The 25,590-nt window shown below is 34.8% G+C and overlaps 1 protein-coding gene across 7 annotated transcripts in view; it reads left to right on the top strand.

The window, feature by feature from the left end:
• The window catches only part of LOC134236082 (pleckstrin homology domain-containing family G member 4B-like), a 43,761-nt gene extending 24,487 nt beyond the window's left edge, over positions 1–19,274 (top strand). For all 7 annotated transcript variants that reach the window (XM_062718261.1, XM_062718262.1, XM_062718264.1 and 4 more), the window contains 20 exons: positions 4,349–4,472; positions 4,854–4,953; positions 5,124–5,228; positions 5,320–5,436; positions 5,605–5,855; positions 6,280–6,418; positions 9,514–9,636; positions 12,584–12,778; positions 13,030–13,913; positions 14,996–15,154; positions 15,391–15,640; positions 15,782–15,871; positions 16,010–16,153; positions 16,318–16,395; positions 16,508–16,681; positions 16,933–17,107; positions 17,209–17,328; positions 17,599–17,775; positions 18,104–18,243; positions 18,336–19,274. In XM_062718261.1, the coding sequence (XP_062574245.1) occupies positions 4,349–4,472; positions 4,854–4,953; positions 5,124–5,228; positions 5,320–5,436; positions 5,605–5,855; positions 6,280–6,418; positions 9,514–9,636; positions 12,584–12,778; positions 13,030–13,913; positions 14,996–15,154; positions 15,391–15,640; positions 15,782–15,871; positions 16,010–16,153; positions 16,318–16,395; positions 16,508–16,681; positions 16,933–17,107; positions 17,209–17,328; positions 17,599–17,775; positions 18,104–18,243; positions 18,336–18,341 (3,551 nt within the window). In that variant the 3' untranslated portion in view covers positions 18,342–19,274. The remainder of the gene's footprint in view (positions 1–4,348; positions 4,473–4,853; positions 4,954–5,123; positions 5,229–5,319; positions 5,437–5,604; positions 5,856–6,279; positions 6,419–9,513; positions 9,637–12,583; positions 12,779–13,029; positions 13,914–14,995; positions 15,155–15,390; positions 15,641–15,781; positions 15,872–16,009; positions 16,154–16,317; positions 16,396–16,507; positions 16,682–16,932; positions 17,108–17,208; positions 17,329–17,598; positions 17,776–18,103; positions 18,244–18,335) is intronic.
• The last annotated feature ends 6,316 nt before the right edge of the window (positions 19,275–25,590 follow it).

The raw sequence follows: 25,590 nt of genomic DNA, 5'->3' as shown, positions 1-25,590 counted from the left end.
TTCTGCGTTCACATACACTGTAGTAAATCTGTGGTACGATTTGATTTGACAAGCAGTATGTATTTCTGGAGTCTCTTACATTACACTGAATGAACCCTTTCCTTAATATTAATGACACATTCCTTAATCAACACTTTCATTTACATGCACAGCCGTCTATAGAACATGTTCAGGACTTTGACAATACGTCATCACTCGAATTGATCAGGATGCTATATGCTTTTACAACCCATTGATACATGTATATACACACTATATAAGGACAAATATCAAATGTAAATGAAAGTTAAAAAAATTTGATGTTTTGCACAATTACAAGTTTTGTGCATTATCAAGCAGTAGTCAGATAACAATAGATGCATTTGAAAATAGAAATTCTGATCAGATAGGTGTTTTGTTTTGCCTTCTGGAATTATTAACCCATGATTGGTCCACATGCAAAAGAAATAAGGGATTATACATGTCGACAACAAGTATAAAATTAACAAAACAGATGGCTAGTTCTGACTGGGCAGGATCACACTGCTAGTTATGAATGAGAGATGTGAGAAAATAATGTGTTGATCCTTTTATTGACAGATTTGATTGATTGAAGATTTAGATGTATAATTTTTGGGGATGAATCTCACTTCCTTTAGCTGTGGCAGTATTGGCTGTCAATAGAGACATGGTGTTATACACAGTTGACACTTATTCTGATCCTGGATATTTATTTTTATTTACAATGATGAATTTTTGCTTATTTTCTCTCACTACACACATAGATAATTTTACTAGAAGGGTGTGGTAACATTGCTAGAAACTCACATTTGATTATGTGCCTACATTCTAGAGAAAGCAAGGTTTGGGATTCCAATGCAGTTACATGTTACTGTTGGGGTTCTAGTAATTCCAGGATCTATAAGTAATTAACTGTTAGGGATTTCAGTGATGGGAGTCTAAAGTAATTGTAGTATCTTTTGGGATTCTAGTGATGGGGATCTATAGGTAATTTACTGTTTGGAATTTCAGTTATGGGGATTTTTATGAGTTAGGAAAAAGTGAAGATTATTCTTTGCGTACATCAAAATTCAGACTTAGTAAATTCATGTGAAAAAAATGTACCCTTTGACCACTCAAACTCCTGCTTGACAGTATTTATTTTAAAACAGGTAATTCAACTGTGTACTGCTGTGGTGTCATTAGTTAACATTGACTGTACTAAACAGAATAATTGAATTGAAGTTAATTCCCTTGAGGACAAGTTTGCAAACATTAAACAGTGATTTCATAGTTTACTCAATTTGAATTTCTAAAGCCTTCTATCAAAAGGATTTTCAATTTGTTCCAAGCTCCACAAATGACAGAATTTTACATAAAAATGTGACTTGACTTTTTGTTGGCTGTTCGGTGAACTTCATGGTTAGGGTTCATTGGTTCAGAGTTCACTCTTTGGTCACCAAATATTAGAACAGAATATGTGTAAAGGAATTAAGAAATTGTTGAAGCAATATCGTTTCTTCATAAATGTAAAGTAACGTAAATATATATTGACAACACCATTTAAAGACAGAAGTAAATATTGAGAAGATAAATACTTTGCCACAAGTTGTACAAATATGTTGTACTCCATGAAATTATCTTGGTAATGATAGCTAATAATTGTAAAGAATTTCTCAATATCACAAATATTTGTTACAATGGACAGAACAATATAGAGGGTAAACAAAGCCCTGCTGGCTCTAGCGGGGCTGGGTATTGACAGTAGAGCTTTTGACCCACTGATATTGGCATTTGTACTGTCCAGATGTCAAATATTACCCAACTCAAGGTATTAACTATTGGAGAATTCTAAATTGGATGAAATTATTAGAGAATTGAGGGAGATTTTTGACACTTTGTTTGATGATTGTGACTCTGTTTTTGTTTAAAATTGAATATTTTCTTTATTTAGACCATATGCCTATTAATATCATTTCTGATATCCTTATTTACTCAGTCAAAGGCTATTTTTATTAAATTCATTTTCATAGCAGATTTTTCTTTACTGTTAATTTTACTCAAATGAATGCTCTTAATTGATGAATTCATGACTGTTAAGATTTTTTTTTTTTTTAAAGGAGGTAGGGTACAGGTGTTAATCTTCATTTAATTTACAGTTGAACTCATACTAAGCACAGTGTATCAGAATTAGATGTAGCCTGTTCCTGGTTTAATAGTATGAAGGTGGAGTTCATAACACAGCAGGACTCTAAATACACACCCATTAGTGTAAACCACATTATACAATACACCAAGGTTATCAGCTGTAACAGGTTTGTATGCACTCCAGAAATCAGTGCATGTCAACCATATGTCATAGCACAGGGTGGTCTGGGATACAGCTAGAGGTCTGCTTGACTCCTCCATAGGTCACATGACTTTGGAGGGTCAATTGAGGATACAGGGGGGTCACGTAGGGTCAATCCAGGATACAGGGGGGTCACCCTGAGGTTTCTGTCTCCCTCTAGCTGATTGAGGCAGCTGAGGTAGAAAATTGTGTGTCTCCTTTTATCCTCTGGATGAAGCACTAGGTCTTGATTAATTTTAAGGGAAGTCTGGCAGACGGTGACAAGATTATATGGAGCTGTGTCAGAGAAGTCTTGTATTAATGGAAAGTTGTAACTGCTAAATTGCTGGCTGTAGTTCACAGCAAGCATGTTTTCTTCCTCTTTGGAAAGAAAACAGATTAAACAAAGACATGTCTGATTCAATGGAAAAATAGATAAAAACAATTTGTGACATTATTCTTTTTGCTTAAGTGCTACATTATCAAGATTGCAGAGTTTCAAATCTCCCATTACCTCTTGAAGACTTAGCAGAAAATTTATCAAAAAATATGACAAAATTGGGATTTAAACAGGCACCATCACCATATATATCAGGTACTCTCCAAAATAAGCAACCAAAACTTATGTCATAACTGTCAACATAGCACTTTCTCACTTTGCTTTACTGTCCTTTACGTAATTTGCAGAATAGGAATATGCAGAATAGGAAAATTTAAAATCAAGAAAGGAGAGCATAGCTAGAGCATTATATCAGATCTGAGCTATAATTACTTTCGCAGTTTTTTCATGTATTAAATTTTGGCTTATTCAAAATGCCTGGCTCTAGTCAAGAAAACATTTGTAAGAGGATCCCGGTTACGTAATGTCCTACGAATGCACTGCATCTCCTTGTCAATGAACTGACCTTCTATAGTACAGACTTCTATCTTTAGAAACCTGTATACATTGTTTCACCGTTATCAGCCATAAAGTCTATGCATACGATTATCTTTTCAAATCAAGTAATCCATCGATATCAATTTAATTGATTTATTTAGATTAAAATTTTTTGGCAACGTTAAGACATTTTGGGATCATGCAGGAACCCCTTTAGTCAACATGTCTCACGTAATGCCAGATTGTCTTGTACAGTTTGCTTGCCTTGAAAAGAAAGGGGGGATAAAAAACATCAACATGTACTGATAGGAATATAAAAGGACTTGTCCAGGAACTACGGGGTCATTGAACATAACACTGTCCGCTGGACTGCTATGTCAATATTTACCTAATTATTGTCCTTTGATCTTGTTCTTTGTTGATATTTAGAATAAAATGTCTTCTGAATTATGTACACAAGATAAGATAAACAACTTAGTGTATTTTATTCAAAAAAGATTATGCGCAACAGTCATGTTGATTTTTATTGCTCATAGGTGACCTAGAAAAACTATTTAACCTTACACTGAGGCATGACTGACGGAGAAAGAAAGAGAGAGAAAGAATTTTTGTAGTTTCTTTTACAAGAAAGATTTTTTTCATTGTTTTTTTTTTAACTGATTCAGTGAGCAATACTTTTATTTCTAATGCTTATATTCATGGTATTTTGTGAGTCAGTCCAATTTTTTCGGAAGTTCAACCTTCGAAAATGATAGCAATTTGAACATAGTTGTATGAATCATGTCAACAATTTCATGTTTTACTGTCAGATTGTATAAAGTAAAGCATGATTTTGTCAGGAAAGATCTATCTCCTCCCTAGAATGGATAGCACCTGATTTGCTCTGTGAGAACTATATTTATAATGAGTGAACATTTGTCACATCATTTGCATACAATATATCATAATTTTAATATGGTATATTAATAAATGAATAAACAGATTATTTTAGATTTACTGCATATAGAATCTTTCTTATTTCTCTAGCCTTTAAAACGTGCATTTGTTTTGTGAGGCCCTATTTTCTTTCTACAAATTAGTATATTACAGTATTCTAATGTAAATGTATAAATTAAAATGAATATATTTTGGTTTTAAGTTTAATTATAATTTTGCTTTTTCAGGGAGTCGAGATACGGAGGAGCGTCCAGTCGTGTTCATCTTTACCAATAGTTCCTTGTGGCAGAACCAACAGGTGCCCAGTACAGAGTTAGCCAGACTCTTGATGTATTACAGGACTGTACCCAGGTATGTCAGGAAGGCAGCTTGCCTCCATTCACTCAACCCCTCTTCCTCTCTTGCGAATCAGTGCACATGTAAAGATATGTGATACCCATGTATCTGTTTTGAAGAAATCACTCCTCACCAAAACTGAATAAGTGGTGTGTCACAGTGTGGACATTACATCTTAAGATCAATGTAGGGAGCAAATTTCATTTGAAAGTTTGATTAAAATATAGAGTTGACTGAAAATAATTAAAATCATATTGGTATCAAAATTTTCTTTATATACAGTTAAATTACTCCATGACACACTGACAAATCTCTACATCTGTGGTGAAAAATGATGAGAAAGGTCAAAGAGGTAATAAGTTTTTCTATTTACTAATTGTTTGTTTATCTTTACAGGGAGGAAATTCGTATGAGAGGGGTAACCATTGTAGCAGTGATACAGGGTGCAACTACTTCCATTATCAATACTTTACTGGAGAGTCTATACTTATTTGAGGTAAAACATTGATAAATGTGATGGTCAAAACTAATAGAGCTAAAGTAATTTTGTAAATATTATCTTGTATTAAGATAACTGTGCATTTTTCTTCACATTTCCTGTGCTATTTCTTCCTATGAAAGTTGATACTTTTTATGCAATCTTATAGCTTCTGTTTTATATGACAGGGGAACTGTCCTGGTGGTATCGCTGTGTTACATTTCCTGGCAGATGCCTATACTCAACCATTACTTCAGATGTCACCTGTATTTGACTCCCAGACACCATTTAAGGTAAAGACCCTTTAAATTTTTATCAAGAAAGACAATTCATGTGAGCATTGTGTAACTTTTTGTGTTCATTCATATTTTTTGTTTCTTAAAGCTGGATGTTCTTCTAGCCCCCGAGTTACTACAAGAGTTCATTCCCTTGGACCAACTTCCATTAGATTTAGATGGTCTTTACATGTATAATCATGAGGAGTGGATCCGATTTCATGTGGTATGAATTCTCATTGTATAGAAAAAATACATATACATCACATTTCCCTATTTATAAGTGTGAGAAAGTTTTATCAGCAGGGAGCCAAAAGTTAAGTGGATCTTAAAATAATTAGCTTATTAATTAAATTGTTTTCAGCTTAAAACTAAGTATATTTCATTTATACAGGAATTGGATCCATTTATGAGCAAAATAAGAAATGTAGCTAAATATCTGATGGTCACCATGCAAGATCTCAGCGAGCCTCAGGTCATGCCAGTCTCCACACAAGAAGCTCGACATCTCATTGAGCATCACGAGCAGACCATGAGGACGGCGTTCAATGATCCGCGACTGATCTCACTCCAGAATGAGGGCGAGTCGGTCATCAACTGCCTCAGGAGGATGGATGCTCACATGGGACATTCTGAAGACTACAGGTAAGCTAAATATCAGAGACACTATTTTTATTCTTAAAAGATTTGTTTTCTAAATCATATTGTTACATTTTTATGACAATCTTAAGAGATTTTTTTTTTCTAATTTGAGCTGAATCAACACAAAATTAAAATCTTTACTGCCTGCATGGGGAAAATATAGATTAGAGTTTCAGATAAAATAGCTAAAAAATTATTTATTTATCTATTTATTTTTATTTTATCAATAAGGAATAATTCAACACTTTTTTCAATCTATCTGTAGAACTTGTATGAACATGATTGAATCACACCTAAGGATTAATTAATTATAGAGTATTGGGAACATACAGAGAATATGTCACTAATTAATTGACCCAGCTGCAGGTCGGCTAGGTCACTGTTACCTGCATGTCAGAAATCAGGGCAATATGTCTTCCTCTTTCAGGGATCTGATGGAGTCTGTGAACCGATTGTATGATAACCTGAACAGCACCATGGTGAAGCTGGTTCACATCGCTGATAACCGGCTCTCCAAGCTTGAACATTGCCAGCAGCTCAGAGAGTTTGAAGAAGAGTGCACAAAGGTCAGTACATATTGGGGTAGCTTGGATGTTTGATGTGCATCATTCAACCTTGGGAAAAAACTGAAATAAATATACAAAGGGTGGATTTGGCTGTATAGTGTACTTTAATGATGACTCAAGTTTATCTTATTATATACCTTCTATGTGCAGTTATGATTTAATTTCTAAGCTTAGAAGAAATGATATTTCTTCCATCTGCAGTTCAAAGTAGAAGAAATAAAGCATTTCATATGCTTATTAATAGATTAAAAAGGTACCCTAAATTAGATGATTCTTTGGCCTTGTTACTAGCTACCTGTCTAACTTTGATGCTAATTAGTGTACCAAGATGATCTATACTTTCAGTACACTACACTCATAAAAAGAAGTCTTACAATTATTTTTAACTCTGAGGGCTTTTGAAAATTTTATATTTTTGTCAGTTTGAATTAGGGAAACAGACTGGGGTCAGTAGTGAAAGAAAATTTAATTTGACAAATTAAATTATATTTTTAGGATTATATTATTTTGTCAATTTCTTTCAAAGAACTAGCTCTCTGTAGATTCTGCACCAAGAAATAGCTGTCTTTTGGTTACAGTGCAGGGGAAATTTAGCTAATCAAGTGACAGAGCAGAAAACTGAGAAATATTGATTGTTGCTAAAAACTGGGCTTCTGTATAAAAGGATGCATTTCATGGGACATGTGGTAATTTTTACCAATACCTGTAGGCTGTTGGAAAGGAATTAATGTAATTTTGTACAGGCTTATTGTTGAGAAGTGAAGAAGAAGGCAGATTGTGGAGAAAATAACTGAATATAAGTGTAACAAGCACCTGCTAAAAGCACCTGCAGCAGTGAAGGTGTATACAGAGAAGTGATACCTCAAACAATAGATAGGTATCCCACCAAGTGATAATTGTTGTTATTATATCACTGTGATGATGAACATTTGGAGTTCAAAGGAAAGGGAATTGATAGCTCAGAGGGATTATTAAATGGTTTACTTACCTGAAAATTCTAGGTAGAAAGTTAATTAGTGTTTTGCCATGGTGGGATTTCAGATAGTAAATAGGATGAATTTGGAACTATGTTGATTAAAGGTAGAAATCATTCTTTATTGATAAACTATACGTACAATTTACATTGTATTTATTCTAATGAATGAGGGGGGAAAGTTTCAACTTTAGATACCTCATGTTGCATTTTTTTAAGATCATATTTTTCTCAAATAAACTTATTTCCATATTGCTGTGATATTAAGTATTGATATGAAATTTGTATGATTGGAAGTTCGAAAAATTTAATATTAATTATGAAAAAGTTATCATCATTTATGTCATTTAGCAGTAGATATCTTGATGAAAGGACATGATAGTGCATTTTCATATCTTGATTAGGTTGTTTTCAGTTAACAAAATAAAAGAACATTAAAAAAAAAAAGTAGGATTAATTTTGTTCCCATTTTTAGATTAGAAAAATTTTAATACATTTACACTAAATAATATCAGTTTTCTACACGCAATAAGTAAATTAATTATTAAAGAAATAGATTTTAATTAGTGTTTTGAACAGATTCCCCAGGAGCATTTTTAATTAAAACAAGGTGAGGGTTTTATATGAATAAGTACATGTATTACAAAATAATTAAAATTATACATAATAAATATGCTATTGCTACTTGTAAAAAAATCATTTAATGCCATATGCTCTTATTGTAAATTGTTTAATACCTTATTAAGAATTTTTTTTAATATACCATGTAATGTATATTAGATGAGAGAGGATATCAATTCCTGATTTATCTGACCTCATTAGGTAAATCTTATCTGAGGTAAAAAGCTGAGGAATGCGTTAATGAATCTGGTGATTTATCACACAACATGGAGGCTCGGACACATGGCCATTGATACGGCCAATCAGTCTGAAGGGGAGCCAAGAAGTGCTAATGATGGCCTCTAACAGATAGTTAATTTCACATGCACATACTGCATGTACCTGTCTGAGGGAATCCATCTGTGATTTAATGATAGCTTGGGTGAAGGATGGGAAACCTCTATAAAAAATTCTAAAAAAAAAAATTGTGTGGAAAAGAATTGAAGTTTGCACAGTGGAATTACCAAATGTTGTTGAGTTGTTATTGATATTTACCAGTCTGCCTGACAATTATGAGAGCATGTTAAGATTTCAAACAATGTATATAAACATGCCTTGATGCTGATGAAATATTTTGTGTATTTTTTATCTTTGATGTAGTAAATAATGGGTGTGTTACTCTAAACAATCTGGTCAAAGGTCAAAATAATGAAACAAAAAGGCTACACATCTTGCTTGCCACTTACAGCATAGACCTCTCCTATATATACCAGGCTGTATGTTAACAGAGTCTGTTCTCTTTGAAGTGAAACACCTGTATCAGGTATTCATCAGGTACAGGTGTCACTCAGAAATGTGGACAGAGGACACAGTGTTCTGGAATTTTTTGTGTGAGAAGGTTTAGATGTTAGGAGGTCTGGTTATGATGCAAGAAGGGAGACAGTTATCTGTGTATTGATGGGAAAAGGGACATACCTGTAGAAATGTGATTACTCATTACGAGGGACATTGAAGTTTATTGTGGGTATGTAGAATTATTGGCTAGTTCTGAAAATGTATTATCAAGAGACCTAGAGATGAGGAAAATGAGAAACTGATAATTTCTTTGTAGCAGATCAGCTGTGGATTATGAAACCCTGCACCACAATTTTTCATACCAGAGGTGTTCTTAAAAAGATGTTGAAAACCCCATGAAACCTCTCAGTGTGTTTATAGCTAATGGCCAAGAACACACAACCACCTGTGTAATGCTGTTAATGTTAGTTAGATATTTTATTGCTTGGTGGTGAGCTTGGTAAGAAATATTACTTATAATTTGGATAGGAATTCAAGCAGCTTAGATCTTTGTGTAAGATATAGTAAGTGTGTTTTAATCTTTGTTGTATATTCTCATCAGAAACAAAAATTGTTTAAGTACTACCAAGTAGCAGACACAATGAACTATTTCCATTTTGTAAGTATCATGATTTTTTGCTTGTTGATGAGAATGAGACTTATCAGGGTACTACGTTTCTATTTATAGATTATAACCTGGACAGAGAGGACCGGTGAGGAATCCCTCCAGAGACACGCCCATCTCGGGGACAACCTCAAGGCCATCCGTGGGCAGCAGAAAGAGTTTGACAAATTCTACTTCTCTGCAATGGTAAGACTTCAAAAATATAAAGCATGATACACTGTATGTTGTCTATAAGCATATGAATTGATCTAACTTTGTGTATGATTTAAGTTATTGGATCAATCTTTCAATGAATTTGTCATACATCAAGGAAATTTAGTGGCAGATATAAAAATGACAATCTTTTGCTACAGGCTCATTATTAATGTTCATTTGTTCAGCTTGGCCTGATCTTGCATAGAATAGCTTTTCCTTCCCACATTACCTTTCTGATCACATATATTCTAAAAAAAAAATTGTCAGTTATATATGGCAGCAGTATGGTTTGTTTTATTATCATGCACTGACGACTGTAATGTGTATTGTACAATCTGGGCAACATACCTGATATACATTGATATCTGATTGGGTAATTTTTTTCACATACCCTCTAAAGATAAACTGAAATTAATTTTGGCAATATTTTTGCAATTTTTTTTCATCTTATTCTTCACTGCAAACTTGGTTTTTGTTGACAGCAGAGCATCGTTTTCTCTCTTGCATCATTTCATCAACATCACATGTGATTGAAAGTTGCAATGAATCATATGTTTAAATGCATTTATTTCTTTGATTTATCTAGCAGATTTTATTTGCAAAACTTAACAGTTGTGTAATCATAAAACATTATAAAACATATGTTTTCTGTGGATTTTTATTTTGATACATGCTAGGATTAGAAGGTTTTATATTTTGTCTTTCAAATTCTGCTGATCAAAGAAAACAGCTTGCAGTATCATTCCCAGTGTGGGGTCCAGCAAAACTCATTGCAGGAAACAACAAGCTGTTATAATTACAGCGATGCTTATCTAACAATACAATAATTACTGGGTTTTATTTTCACTATATTCCCTACTGTGTAATTAATGTGCAGCTAAACTATTAACAGTAGGGGGCATTTTTTGAGTTTTTGGAGGAAAAAATTGTGTTGTGAGCACAAAATCCTTTCTGAGGGTCAATCTATATCTAAAAACAAAGAACCATGAACCATAAAATCACATATTTTCGAAGGGTCAAATTTTCAAGGTTTTAGGAAAAAATATTGGTATGTGGGGAATTAATTTCGTGGTTGAAGATGTTTAGTATGTAATGCATATGAAATTTTACATTTCGCAGTGGTAATAAATTCATGGGTCTTTCAATACCCCAAAAAACAATGAAAATTAAACCCCCACAAAAACTAGTGATTTCACATTATTTTGTTTGTTTACAATCTCTGTTTGGTCTGGCTCTGCATCTCAGATAAACACAAAGACAGGAAAGTTTCCCTCACGGTTGCACGGTTGCATCAGAAATCAAGTGGAGTTTACATAAAAGAAAAATAAACAGTTATGGCACAAAATTAGTGAGTGAAAACTAATCTTGTAAAGAAGCTGCCACATCTTGAGCCTCTGTTTTTATTGGACTTATCTCCTGAGCTGCTTACATTTTCTGGCTACTCCACATGGGGTCACATTATGATGCTGGCATTACAGACCCTCCCCCCTGACAACACTGCCCTCTGGTGGTGAAATATGAATTTTCAGTTTTGCTAATTTCTATGGGTGGGGACATCTGATGTTTAATGTTTGATCTTGATTCCATCTGTTCCTGATTATCTCTCAGATAAACACAAGGAGTTCTGAAGACTTTCATAAGTTTTTTTAATGCTCCGAGCTATGAGGCATGTTTAGTATTAGTCATTGGGATGCTTGCAGTGAGAGGTGCATTACTGGAGAAACTCACTTTGGATTAGAGTTGATGAGCATTTCTTCTATAGTGTGTGGTGTTGTGTCATTACATTGAATTTCATTGTTTCTCTGTTGTGGAAATATTCTGTTCTTGTGAAAAATTTAATTAAAGAGCCATGGGAAAATTCCCTGTACATTGGATTACAAAGAAGTTTAAAAAGTCTTTCTCTTTTTTCCCGCTTTTCTTATGTAAAGTTAGGATTTTATTCCTGGGGATGGTAAGATATTTTTTATGTTGAAAAAACTTTTTCTTCTTTGTTGATTATATGTATGTCTTTTACATACTGCTTTTCAAAAAAAAAAATAATAATAATAATAAATTTTTATTTTGTTGTGTGTTTTGAAAATTTGTTGAAAAGTTGTTCCCTTATGATTTAACAAGAATTAAAAAAAAATTAAAGTAATTGGGGTTTTTTTTCTCTTTAAGTAAAGCAGATTAGTGAATCATCACCAATGTTCAATTTGAATATCCAGGTATTGACACCAACATAAATATGACTTATTAGAAAAAGATGTTCAGACCTATATAAATAAGTACATGTACCACAAACAATGTATTTTTTAAAAACTTACATTTTCTTCTTGATTTTTAGGGATGTGCGATTTTATCAGGTATACCGGTATATCACGATTTTTATATATAATTTTAAAAAAATACCGGTATTTAAACATATTATATAGTTTAAAATTAATTTATTTGTTTCATCTTTCAAATTACAATTATAGAAAATCAAAAAATATAATTGTAAAAGGTGATGTCAGCAAGTTCAAAAAATGATTTTTTATGTACCTAAACATTTCAAAAAAGTGAAATTTTGTTTTTCTAGCATATTTTTAAGAAAAATAATTAATAATTGTCAAAATAACAACTAATTAACATTCTCATTCCTGCTAAGATCTGGTGAACCATCAATTATTCAAGTCGAGAAAATATATATCACAAATACTGAAATCGTCAAAATTATTAAACCTTTCAAATTAATAAACCTTTCATATTAATTTCTGACAAATTTTTTTGATGATATTAAAGACTCTTAGCATTAATACACTTCCTTCCCATGTGACTTCATTGACCATAAAAATTAGAGATTTTATGCCATACTCCTTGATTAAGTAAAGCCTATAGCAGTTAACAAAATGTACAATTTTTATCTATTTGTGGACAGTCTTGGCCAGATTCTGAGGAGCTCTTTTATTGATTTCAGACCCACATAGAAAAGGGCAATGATCTTCTGGACGAGGCTAGCATGCTGGCTCAGTCTGGAAACTTTGACGAAGCCACCGGTTACAAGGAGCTGGCCCGCACGCTCAAAAAACATCTACAGTCCTTTACTTCACGGCTGGAGGACACCCGGGAACAGATTGAACGGACCTCTAAATGTTACCAGCTCCTGGATAGGGTGAGTCTAGTAAAGCTTACTGAGATGCAATTTATAGATTGCCTTAGTAAAGATGAAAAGGCAGGTCAAAACAGGGAGCGTGAAAAAGAATGAAAAGGTTAATTATCGGTATTTCACATCTAATTTTAAAGGAATTATTATTGGAAAAGAAAAGAGTGAAATTGGAATTTACACATTTTTTGATAATGTTAATTAATGATAATGATTGATACTCCAAAGTGTTAATTTAATTATCATGTTGGATTTTTCAGACATATGAGTGGGCTTTAGATGCTATGAAGTATGTAGCAAGTATGAAAATGGAACACTGTGAAACATTGAGCGGACTGGATAAGTTACTACGGAGCTTGGATCTGTATCTGAGGGATCATCCTGTTATGAAACCAGAAACATTCACGTACATGTTTGATTTAGCTGAGAAGCTACAAAGTGAAAAAATGCTGGAACAGTGTCGTGTGGCCAAGGAGCGCTGTGATGAAACACAAAAATTATTAACGTTAAGACAGTGTACATTAAAACGTGCAAGAGAGAAACTTGTAATGGAAGAAAGGGAGAACACTCCCTCTGAAAGCAGGAAATCCTCTGTGAGGGAACTATCTCCTGCAGGTAGTGCTGTGAATTCTGGGAAATTTCCCGTACCCCAGGAGTCAGTGTGGGAGCCTCAGTCCTCTAGTACCCCCCTCAGACAAGTGAAACCCCACCCTGAACTACGCAAAAGTGTGTCAGATCGTTTCCTCAGGTCTCAGTTACCCCGGGAAGATTTCTACACACAGGACATGTCAGACCGTATAGTGACGGCTTTACCTAAGTCCCTGATTGATTCTCGACTGGGGTCCTCCAGGGAGGATCTCAGTGAGTCTGCGAGTGACATGGCTAATGCCTCCCCCAGTCATACCTACAAATCATCCCCCATTCATTCAATGTCCCCCATCTTGGCCAATTCTACCTCGACCCTGCCCTTACATAACAGACCTCAGAAGAAGATCATCAAGCGCGCCCCCACCGTGCCCTTACCAGGTAACGTCATCATGGAGGAGGAAGACCTCATCATGGACCGAAACCGTCCTTTGTGGAGTAAAAGCCAGGATCCACGCCCCATCAGTATGATCACTGCCAGTTCTGACAGCTTATCAAGGTAAGAACCCCTAAAGTTATTCTCACCACTAGGACAATATTTCATTACCGTTCTCCTCTAACTGAAATGTTAAAAATTTTTATTTAGTTATTTGAATGGATTTTCATGGTTGAAAGGCCAGCTGACCAATCTATAGGGAAAAAAACATTTACCTATCTACACAACTTTACAATTGAGGTTCGGTTTATACATAGTATATGTTTAATAATGGCCTGATCTCTATTACTTCATGTTTCATGGTGAAAAATACTATGCAATGTCATTTGCTATGGTGGCAGCTAAGTATTACATTCTATGTATTTCTTACACATTGGATTTACCGGGGTATTATATGAGGAATCATTTGGAAAGTTCATAAAACTACTTATAACACATTAATTCTTAGCCAGAGGTAGCCTTGTGAAGTGGAATCATAAATTGATCAGGATTATTGTGTTATGAAAATGTTTGGTAAACATTGTGCAATTAATAAAAACAAAAACATTTTAAATGATATCAACGTACAGGTTATTTTCTCCAAGTTTTTATGAACCACAGGCAAAGTTATTAGCATGTTCAACAAAATGTGCAATTAAAAATATTAAGATAATTATTAAATGATATGAAAGCAACTAACAGGATATTTCTTGGTGTTTTTATGAACTTATACAACCAATCATCTGATTTTATCAGAGGAAATCATTACGGCTTAAATCTCACTTAAATCCAGTATAGCATACTGACAGAGCTGCTTGTCTATAAAATAATAACAATTCCATCTCTATTGGAGTAGAGGCGTTTTCTTTCTATTGATCTGTATACCAAAGCTAAAGAGTTAGAGGAAGTTTGTGTTATCTCAAAGTAGGCCAACCAGTGGGAATAACATTCTCTTCATGTGGTGTGATTAGTGTTCATTTTCACCAGAGTCTTCAGTGGTTTCTTTTTATTGCCTGATACAAATTTTTTTTTGGTAGAAAAGCAGCAAAAAACAATTTGTCTGTTCCACACATCAAAAGAATTTTTTATTATTGATAAAAATCCTTCAGCATTCCTATATGATTTTTTTCCTCTCAAGGTTGTTATATGTATCTTTCTAATTTTAGCCTCCCTGAGGAGGAAGAGAACCAGGCCCCTGAGGGGGACAACCCACCCCCTGTCCCCCCTCTCCCCCAGCACTGGGCCCCTGTTCCTGTCAACACACACCTCACATCCATGCCAGCTGTATCAGAACTTAAGCTGTCCAGTACGGAGAAAAGTAAAAGGTAGGGACAAAATAAACAGCGCTAGAATATAAGTAAATAGTTGTTAAGTTTCTTCTTTTCTAACTGATAAGTTCACAAACAAGTGTGCATTGCATATTGCAATTTAATTTTCAAAATTTTGACTAAAGATGTCTAATATTAGTGTAAATTTAAAGTTTAATGCAAGAAGGCTGTACATTTAAAATTTCATTTTAATGCCAGATGAATTAAGGTGCAAATTTTCTTTGTTCACATAGGACTTTGTGCCACATCATGAGAGAGATGGTACAAACCGAGAGGGATTATGTCCTTTCCCTACAGTACGTCATCGAAAACTACATCCCCGAGCTTCAGCGGCCCGATGTACCACAGGCTCTGAGGGGGAAGGGCAGCATCATTTTTGGGAACATTGAGAAGATTTATCAGTTCCACCGTCAGTACTTCCTGAGGGAGGTGGAGCGGTGTGAGAGAAACCCATTCCAAATCTCACATTACTTCCTCATGCATGTAAGATTATAAAATGTTTCATTCAAGGTGGATTTCTTTTTTCACCTTGTGTCAAACATCAAAATTGATTGATCTGATGATTTTAATATACATATCTATGCTTGATTTACATACAACTAAATTTTCTTTTAATCTTTATAGGAGGCACAATTTTACCTCTATGCTCTCTACAACAAAAACAAACCAAAGTCTGATATGTTGATGGCAGAGTATGGGAAACACTTCTTCAAGGTAAGATACTGTTGTCATTCTTTAAGAGACATTACAAAAAAAAAATTCACTGTTATGAAATGTACGTTTTTTGTATATTTACTTATTTATTATGTTTATGTGCTTGTGGGTACATGGATTTTTGGTTTCTTATAACAGGATAAACAGGCAAAATTAGGGGACAGGATGGACCTAGGCAGTTATCTGCTGAAGCCAGTACAGAGAATGGGGAAATATGCCCTCCTACTGAAACAGATCATGAAGGAATGTCCCCCATCAGACCAAGAATTCCAGGATCTCAGGGTCAGTTTTCACTAAAGCATTCACTAGTAGAAACTAAACACCTCTTTTATTTAAAAGGCATGAACAGAAAATTTTTCTATTTTGCTGGAATAAAATATTTTGAAAGCAAATTTTCTATGTTTCTCTTTGAACATATTCAATGACCTTTTACATTTGTATTACAGGCAGCTGAACAAATGGTCAAGTTCCAACTACGCCATGGAAATGATCTCCTAGCTATGGACTCCCTGAGAGAATGTGATGTAAGAACTTTAAGAATACAGATATTTGTTCATGCATAGATCAAAGTTTAAAATAGAAAAGATTAAAACAAAAAAATTAAAATGTCATTTTTCAATCTTTTTGAATCATTAGGTAAATCTGCAAGAGCAAGGGAGGTTACTGCGACAAGATGAGTTTATTGTTTGGCAGGGGAGAAAGAAATCCTTACGCCATGTTTTCCTGTTTGAAGATCTTATTCTGTTCAGTAAAACAAGGAGGGGTAGAAATGGGGGACCAGACAGCTATCTCTACAAATTTTCCTTAAAGGTAGGCAAATTTTGTTATATCTACATGTACATTTTATGCAAAGAAATGACAGATACTTGTGGTTTAAGATGATAGTGAAATACAATGTACTGGCATTTATTAAAACAAAATTACCAATTTTAGATGGGAGTGCCTATTATTTTGAAAACTTTTACACCTTGGTGGTTTTTTAAAGCCCTTTATTACTGGTAGTACTTATCACATACATGTGTCCTCATTAAATGTAAATATTGGTTGATTTTGTTTGACAGATGGCAGAAGTGGGACTGACAGAGAATTACGGGGACACAGGATACAAGTTTGAGATCTGGTTCCGTAAGAGGTCACGGGGGAGCTACATCCTGCAGGCCCAGAGCTCTGACGTCAGGCATCACTGGGTGAAGGAAATCTCTAGAGTATTGTGGAATCAAGCCATTAAAAACAGGGGTAGGTAGAACAGGATCAGTGGAGTGTGGAAAAACTCTTAGAAATATTAAATTCAAATGTGTTTGAAAAAGGTTAAAACAATTTGCTTTTCTTTTTTTCAGAAAAGCATATGTCTGAGATGGCTACAATGGGAATAGGAAACAAACCATGTTTGGAAATCAAACCAAGTGCAAACCAGATTAACGATCGATTTATTAATGTGGCATCTGGCAACTTCCAGTGTAAGTTTCAAACTTAGCATGTACTTTTTCCTATCATCATTTGTTAGCGTATTTTTTTTCTGTATAATGTATATTTCTATAATCAAATGTTTCTAAAAGTTATCTGAAGATATATACTATTTAATTTTTTCCATAAGTCTCTGTATAAAGATTCAATAACTATGCATTATTGATATGAATTATGTTTTTGCATTGTATTTAAAATATCTGCCTTGCATACCTCTGATGTGGTACCCTCAGATGTATTCATCTGTATATATACTATTACAGCACGTACAAGGAACTCCATAGCTGTATCCTCCTTTGATCACATGTACCAGAACAACAAACGCCCCCACTCCATCATCTCTGTCAGCAGTACCTCCTCCTCTAGTAGTAGCCACTCGGGGGCCTTCTACCCCCAGCACCTGACCCAGGACAGCTCCAGGACCAACTATCTCTCCAATGGTAAACTCAGCTACAGTCTTATCAAAAGGGAGATAATTAATCGTGAATATTTATTGCATTTGTTTGCATTGTAATACAATATTCTTGTACATGTTATGCATATTAGCAGCATTCTTGTCATAAGGGAGAAAATCCTGGATATATATTGAATGCCTTTTAGCTATTGTTATACAATATTCTTATAATGTACAGTGTATTGGAGAGAGTGGATGTTTAAATTGTGGATTTATTATTCTAAGCTCATACTTTTAGTTTGAATGATTTTTTTTTGTGGCCTTTGTATAATTTTGTTCCAAGATTGATATTTTTTTGAACTTTTTACTTTCAGAAAGTGGGATAGGAACAGATATTTCATCAGGAGAGGACCATGGAGCTAAATATTATGACCAATCAGAAAGAGGCATAATGCTTACAAAAGAACCAATGATCAATAAGTCAGAACTGTTTAGTGACACCATAAGCACGGATGTAAGAATTTATTTTTAATAAAAATCACTTGTGAAATTCCAAATTCTATAAAATGGATAATTTGAAACTTATTCTCATTATTGTCATTTCAGGTGTGAGGGAATCTGGATTTGTTCTTAGTTTTCACCAAAAGGAAAGAAGATTCTTAAAAATCCAAATTGCATAAATTGTGCAATAAAAAGGCACAGAGCCATGGAGAAATACACTGGTGCCAAAAGATACAGTTCCTGACTAAAATCATCTCTAACTGAACCAGTTGAGACTTTTACATGTGTAAACTGATACAGTTGGTTTTGAATTAAAACATCAGATACTATTTTCAGTATGAACTGCGATAGCTAATTTTGGACTTAATGCATAACAAGAAGGGTTTTCTTTTGTCAGTTTCGTTTTTTCGTCGTGGCTAAAGGTGATCCAATATGAACATGCATAGAATCCATAAAAAAAAGCACATGCATCAGCTTACTGGAGGCTTCTATAAGCTGTAGATTCTGTTAGTTAGTGGGAGCATTCATTTGACATGGGAACAAATAAATTTCTTTGGAGTTTTCATAAGACCATTGGAAATAGGAAGATTTAAAACTCAGTTGAGTCCTAACTCTACAAAAGTACATTGATACTGCTGAATAAGGTGCTATATTTGTCATTGTTTTCATCATCTTTGTTATAGGATTAGGTTGTATTACTTAAAACAAAGAGAACAGATCTGTAGTAGCATTTTATTTGCTTGTTTGAACAAATTTCACTAGTTCAACAGAAAATTCACTCGTTATTTTTCTACCTCATCCATTTTATAGACAGACATACAGACACTGAAGGAATCAATTTGTCATTTATTTTGTATGGCCATAATGACTGCTTGTTTGTGTATTACATACTTTATTATGGCAGTTGTACAGTGTTGTTGTTATTTATTATCAATGTAATATTTTATATTTCAAGATTAACATTATTTAATCAATACTTATGCATTTGCCAAAATAATAATTGTACAAATTATATCAAATAAATATTTAAAAACTTGTACAATATATTCATCTTTTAACTTTTATCTTATTGATGGATGTGTGGGTTACTAGTATGTACCTGCTATTAAATGAGTGGTTGGTGTCTCAGTTGCAAAGAAAAGTGGCCAGGTGATTTGAATTGCTCTTTTTTGGGTTGACCTACTGAGCCACATGACCACATTGACAAGTCTGCTGATATATCTGTAAAAAAAACACCTACTTCCTATGATCAGTTATGAAGGCTTACAATTAATAAGAATTATTTTGATTCTGACACCACAATCGCAAATTTTTCAAGGATGTGTAACAGTTTTTACCACTCTGACTTCCATTTATAGGTCAAGGCCATTGACATAAATGACTCATTTAGCAGTATACAGTATCAGTACACAATCTTGAACTCAAGGCACAAATCATAAATTGTTACATATTGTCTCTTGATGGTGATGCACATAAGCCTGGGATGGTTTTTGTGCATTTAATTTCAAAGGTCAAGGCAAAAATTCTCTATTTCATCAACATTAACATACATATACTTTATTTAAAATTGCTACACTTTACATAAGTCTCACAAAGATTGAAATAATTTCCCTATCAAATAATGACCATATGCTCGGACTATTACACTTTAATTAAACCTAGAAGCGTAAAAATATATATTTAAAAAAAAACATGGAGCATATAAATCATTTTATTGGAAAAATGTTATCACATTAATTTGCGAGTAAGTTTAACATCTTATTTTAGAAATAATTTAAAGTAATCAAATAAAAACGATAGTGCAAGTTTGAAATTTACACTTTATTGTCCTGTAGCTAAAAATATATATTTAAAAAAAAACATGGAGCATATACCTTAAAAATACACTGAAGGACTACAAAAGATAAACTTATGATAATACAACTATATGCCAAAATCTTAATATTTTATTTAAGTGGGTACCCAGGGAAATTCACCATGTACCTTGAATATGAAATATACCAGTGAAATATATAACCCCCAGTGCCTACTGTTCAAAAGCTGTGGTAAGGTTATTTTTTTTATAAGTAGGTCAAACTCAACAGTGAAGTCGAACTGTCAAAATTGTTGAGATCCAAAGGAGGGTCGTGTCGCAAGGAATATACCTGTGAAATACGTCACAAGGAATATACCTGTGAAATATGACAATTGACAATTCTGTTATGTATTGTTCAAAAGTTCTGGTGAAGGTAAAAGTTTTCAACAATCTAATTCAGTGAACCTGTGTCCCCCGATGAAGGAAAAAAAGATAATGTGCTGACCTGCTGGGGTGGGGAGGGGGGGGGGTCGAGTGGGGATTGGCCACTTTAAGAAGGGCGAGAGGGGCATAGGGATTGCATTTAAAAAAAACTCAAAAGCTTCCCGAAATATCTCCCGGAAATGAAAGTTTTGCACACACGCACACAATGTATGAATTTACGACCTTGACCTTTGACCGTTTGACCTTAAAATCAATATAGGGGTCTCCCTTAGGCCATAGAGCTCTGGTATAAAATGTCATAGCAAAAGCTCAAAGGCTTCTCCAGATGTCGCGCGGAAACGAAAGTGTTAAAAAACAATTAATTTATGACTTTGACCTTATGACCTCAAGGACAAAAAGAATCTTCTTTAGGCCATAGGTAGTTATTGTATAAAATTTTCATTGCAAAAGCTCAAAGGCCTCGCGAAATCGCGTGGAAATGGAAGGTTACAGATAAATAGACAGACAAACCGAAATTAATATCCCCACTTTCAGCGGTAGACAAAAAGTGGGTCAAACTCTAGGTAAAGGTCTATAGGTCAAAAATATCTATACCCACTGAAAGGTCTTGACTCAGTAAATACTCATGATGTGAAGTAGTCAAAAGTTATGGTAAAAATTAAAGTTTGGTTATTTTTTGCAATAATGGGTAAAACTCCATGGCCATATGGTCAAGAGGTCTTGGTATCCAAAGAAAGGTCTTCTTACATGGAATACACCTGACTGTGAAATATTATAAATTGATTGATTGTGTGTTGTTTAACGTCCTTCTCGAGAATTTTTCACTCATATGGAGACGCCTTCACTTGCCGTTTGAGAGCTGCAAATTTTGTCTTATACTCGGCACTCAGGGCCATTGAACAGCTATAGGAATCTTTTTTGTGCCAGCTCCTACTCCGACACGGGACCTCGGTTTATACGGTATCATCCGAAGGACTGGTCTCCACGTCCCACCGTGGGATTCGAACCCGCGACGTAAGAATTGACTCCTTACTTCGCTACTGTAGAGCAGACGCTCTAACCACTGCGCCACGCGGGCGACTGTGAAAGCCAAAGCGCCATAGACTCAAAAGTTAAGATTAGAGCTTTGCGAACAAACAGACAAATAGCTAGGCAAACGAACGGACAGGGCAAAAACTATATATTCCCGAATCTTCCATTACAGAGGCATAACACACACACACACATGCTTAAAAGATATTAGTACTAAAATCTTGTCGATATTTCCTACAAGTTACACAGTATTTTAAGATACGTCATAAACTAATACTGTAAACCAACTTTTATTCGCGTGCGAGAAATTTTCTTCGCGATAGCTCTCTCGAAAAATATATAATCTCTATTGATAGAACAGTCTATCAATATAGGCTTGATCACGAAAGTCGTCGCGAACTAGTTTACTCTCGGTAAATCGCGAAATAAAGTCGTCGCAAATAAACTAATATCCGTTTCGCAAGAAAGCTGAACAACCACCCTTTTCTGTTGGATACCATCTTGCTAAGGGGCCGTTATATACGACCAAAAATGACCCCTTCGGAATATAGACGAGGGTCATTTTTCTCCGTAGAAATTTGAACCCCCCCCCCCATTTTCTACGTGGGTCACTTCTTGTCGTTATAATTTGAAGCCCATTGGTGCCCCCCCCGCCACATCCGCCATTTTCTACAAAATTATGTGGCGGCCGCCACTTGTATATCTGGCGGCCGCCACAAAATTATGTGGCGGTCGCCACTTATTATTTGGCGGCCGCCACTTATATATCTGGCGGCAGCCACTTAATATATAGCGGCCGCCACATAATTTATATGGCGGCCGCCACATAGTTTTTCTGGCGGCCGCTATATAATATCTGGCGGCCGCCACATATTTTTCTGGCGGCCGCTATATAAATTCTGGCGGCCGCCAGTTATTATTTGGCGGCCGCCAGTTATAAAATTTATGGGTGCCAGATATATCTGGCGGCCGCTACATTTGTTTTTATATATATTTCCTGAATCGCGCGCATGTTTTAATGTGTGGTTTACAGTGTAAAAATTATAATAGCAACATCAATCAACCAAACTTGTAAGAGATTTATTATGTAAAATTCACACTTCTAATAGATATGTTTTTGCATAGAGCAGATTAATATTTGATTTGAATTATGCTTTAAAAAATGGGTCACGGACATAAATCATGGTGTTTGCTGTAAGCTATGATTGGTTGAGAAGTTTTGCATTTTGGATTTCCAAGAATGGTTTTTTCATTCGTTTTTTATCATTTACTTTTTTATCAATAAGGCGGTTGTGTCAACATCCATCCTCTGAATCCAATAACACTCACATTTTGCAAAATAATTTATGTGGCGGCCGTCAGATATATAAGTGGCGGCCGCCATATAAATATTTAGCGACCGCCAATTAATTAAGTGTCGGCCGCCAAATAATACATTAATAAGTAGCGGCCGCCAGATATATATGTGGCGGCCGCCAATTAATAAGTGGCGGCCGCCAGATAAAATAATTTTCATACGTGGCACCAATGGGCTTCCGTAGTATTCTCTTTGTCCGGTGTACGTTCTTTTGCTGCAGTTATAAAATTTATGGGTGTCAGAATAACATTTGTTTGTAAATATTTAAGTACACGTATACCACGGAGTAAAATTCATGTACTTGCTTTAAAAAATGCCAAAGATGAATTGAAGTTTTCATGCAATGCAAAGGCGGGCATATCCAAGACTTTTTTTTCATTCCTCTTGGTAGAGTCAACATTAAGTGCGACAAACGTCAAAGTTGAATTTTTTTGACAACCCCCCCCCATTTATCCAAAGATGAAACTGCTGTTTCGTTGTGTGAGCAGAGGGGGGCTTGAAGACCATACATCGTGTCCTTTACATGGCGATTTAATACTTCTGAAAATTCCAAGTGAGGGGCTCCCCACGCCCCCACTCTGACTTCCCTCTTGATCAACTTATGCATTTCTTTAGAATTAGAAAATTGTGATTATACGTATGTCTTACGCTAATAAAGAATAATAATACAATTTTGTAGTCGTTCCTCTGCAATCCGACAGCTCGAAAATTCACCATCTTTTGTTTTAAAAGAAGCATAACTCGAGAATCGTCAATTTTGTGTGTGTGCATAATCCCTCCTGAAGTTTGACATTGCAATTGTGAAACTTCAGCCATCGCTAGATGCTGTCATATGGGGGCACCAGTGTTTCTGTCATCTTTTAGCATGCGATACTTCATATCTAATAAAAGCAAAGATCCAATGTAATCGAGTCCGACGTTTGTAGCAGAAATTTAAAAAAAGACCAAACAAGATGTATTTCCGACACACCGATGCCCCCGTACAGCAGAAAAAAAAACAAACAAAAAAGATGTGTTTGCGAAACACCGATGCCCCCGTATGGCAATATAGCAAAGAATAAACTTTTATTAAATGCAATTTTAAAAAATTGGTACCCAAAGTAGGGTCTTCTCACTGGAAATACAACTGTAAAATATGAAAGCCCTACCACTACTGTTCAAAAGTTATTTTCAAGGATAAGATTTTGAAAGGTAGGTCAAACTCAAAGGTCGAAAGGTCAAAAGTCCTGGCATCTACCGTTCAAAAGTTATGACGAAAGTAAAAGTTTGGAATTTTTGTGTAAAAGTAGGTCAAGGTCAAAAGTCGAATTTGGTGGTACCCAAAGAAAGGTCTTGTCACCAGGAATACACATGCGAAATAAGAAAGTCACAGCTCCAAGTGTGCTAAATCAATCGTTATGGGCATGGTTAAAGTTTTTGCGGACTAACAGACAAGCAGACAGACAGACGGACGGCTATATATACCCGAATCTTCGATTACGGTGCATATTTTTTTTTTAAAACATGTATTCAATCAGTGTTAAACAGAAAATACTTTTGATAACGGAAAGGGGGCTTTAAGTCTGCAACTATTTCATCGACACATTCTACTGAAAAAGCGGTGATGTTGGTGAAATTCATTGTGGCATCATTATGATTTTTTTTTCTTTAATGAAAACCCTATTTTCAAATAAACTTAATATTTTACCGTGCACACACACAGATCAGAGCTCTGCACTGGCAAGCACTTGCAAAATGAGAGGGGGTACTATTAAACGTTATATACACATGTGTACTTTGTTTGAAAGTATATTAGTATAGAGCTCCTTATTTTATTAACTGGCATTTTTAATGAATGAAAAAAAAGTTCAGTTAGCAAAGAAATTAAATTAATTAAAAGGTTTCAGGGACGTAGCAACAAGGGGGGGGGGGGGGGGGCTGCCCCCCCCCCCCCCACATTTTTCCCAACAAGACCTTTACTATTGAAAATGTCCGTTGAAAGGTTGGTCCCCCCCCCCCCCCATCCCACTTCTTACCATGGAATAGTGATATTAACTAAATGTAGTATTGTATGCAAAAAAAAAAAAAAAAAGGATTTTCGAAGTGAAATTTTCCTTATTTTTTCCTTGTCAACCTTTACGGGCAAAAAAAATAAATTTTCTCTGGCTACTACCCCCCCCCCCAAAAAAAAAAACGATGCTACGTGCCTTGGTTTCAAATGATTTCGGGGTTTTGATATTTCTTTTAAGTGCAAATTTGTTGTTGTATCAGATACTAAATCTAACTTTAATATAACTAAATAAAAGCATTAATCTGATCCACTGTATTTTTGTGTCAAAAGAATATCTCTTTCTTTCTATCATCTGTCTATGATATGGGTGATATGTGTTTCATACTTATTTTTGTTTCCTTCAATTATTCATTTTAAGCAAAAGGAATTTAAAAAAAAAAAACTTCATATTATCGATTCATTCTTCAAAACTATGTTGTAATTCAAAACTTATGCGATTTATTAATTAATCAATAGTGAGATTGATCCACACATCCGGGCAGTTGGTGCATGAGAAATGGATTTGATTGGCTTCTCATTTTCGAGGTTATAATCTATTGTTCCAAAGAACAAAGGTAGAGCCATTTTCATTGGTCAGAAATCTTTCAAGGTGGATAGTGAAAGAACGATACACAGTCATATGAATACACATATTTTATGTTTCTAAATAAAAAGATTAGTTGTTAAATGTTTTGTTTTACAT

The sequence above is a fragment of the Saccostrea cucullata genome, unplaced genomic scaffold (assembly GCF_032062105.1).
Source record: "Saccostrea cucullata isolate Sc308-1 unplaced genomic scaffold, CSIRO_AGI_Scuc_v1 ctg525, whole genome shotgun sequence".
In the NCBI taxonomy this organism is placed as follows: Eukaryota; Metazoa; Mollusca; class Bivalvia; order Ostreida; family Ostreidae; genus Saccostrea; species Saccostrea cuccullata.
The sequence above is the reverse complement of the archived record's forward strand: the minus strand, read 5'-3'. Positions and strand labels throughout refer to the sequence as shown.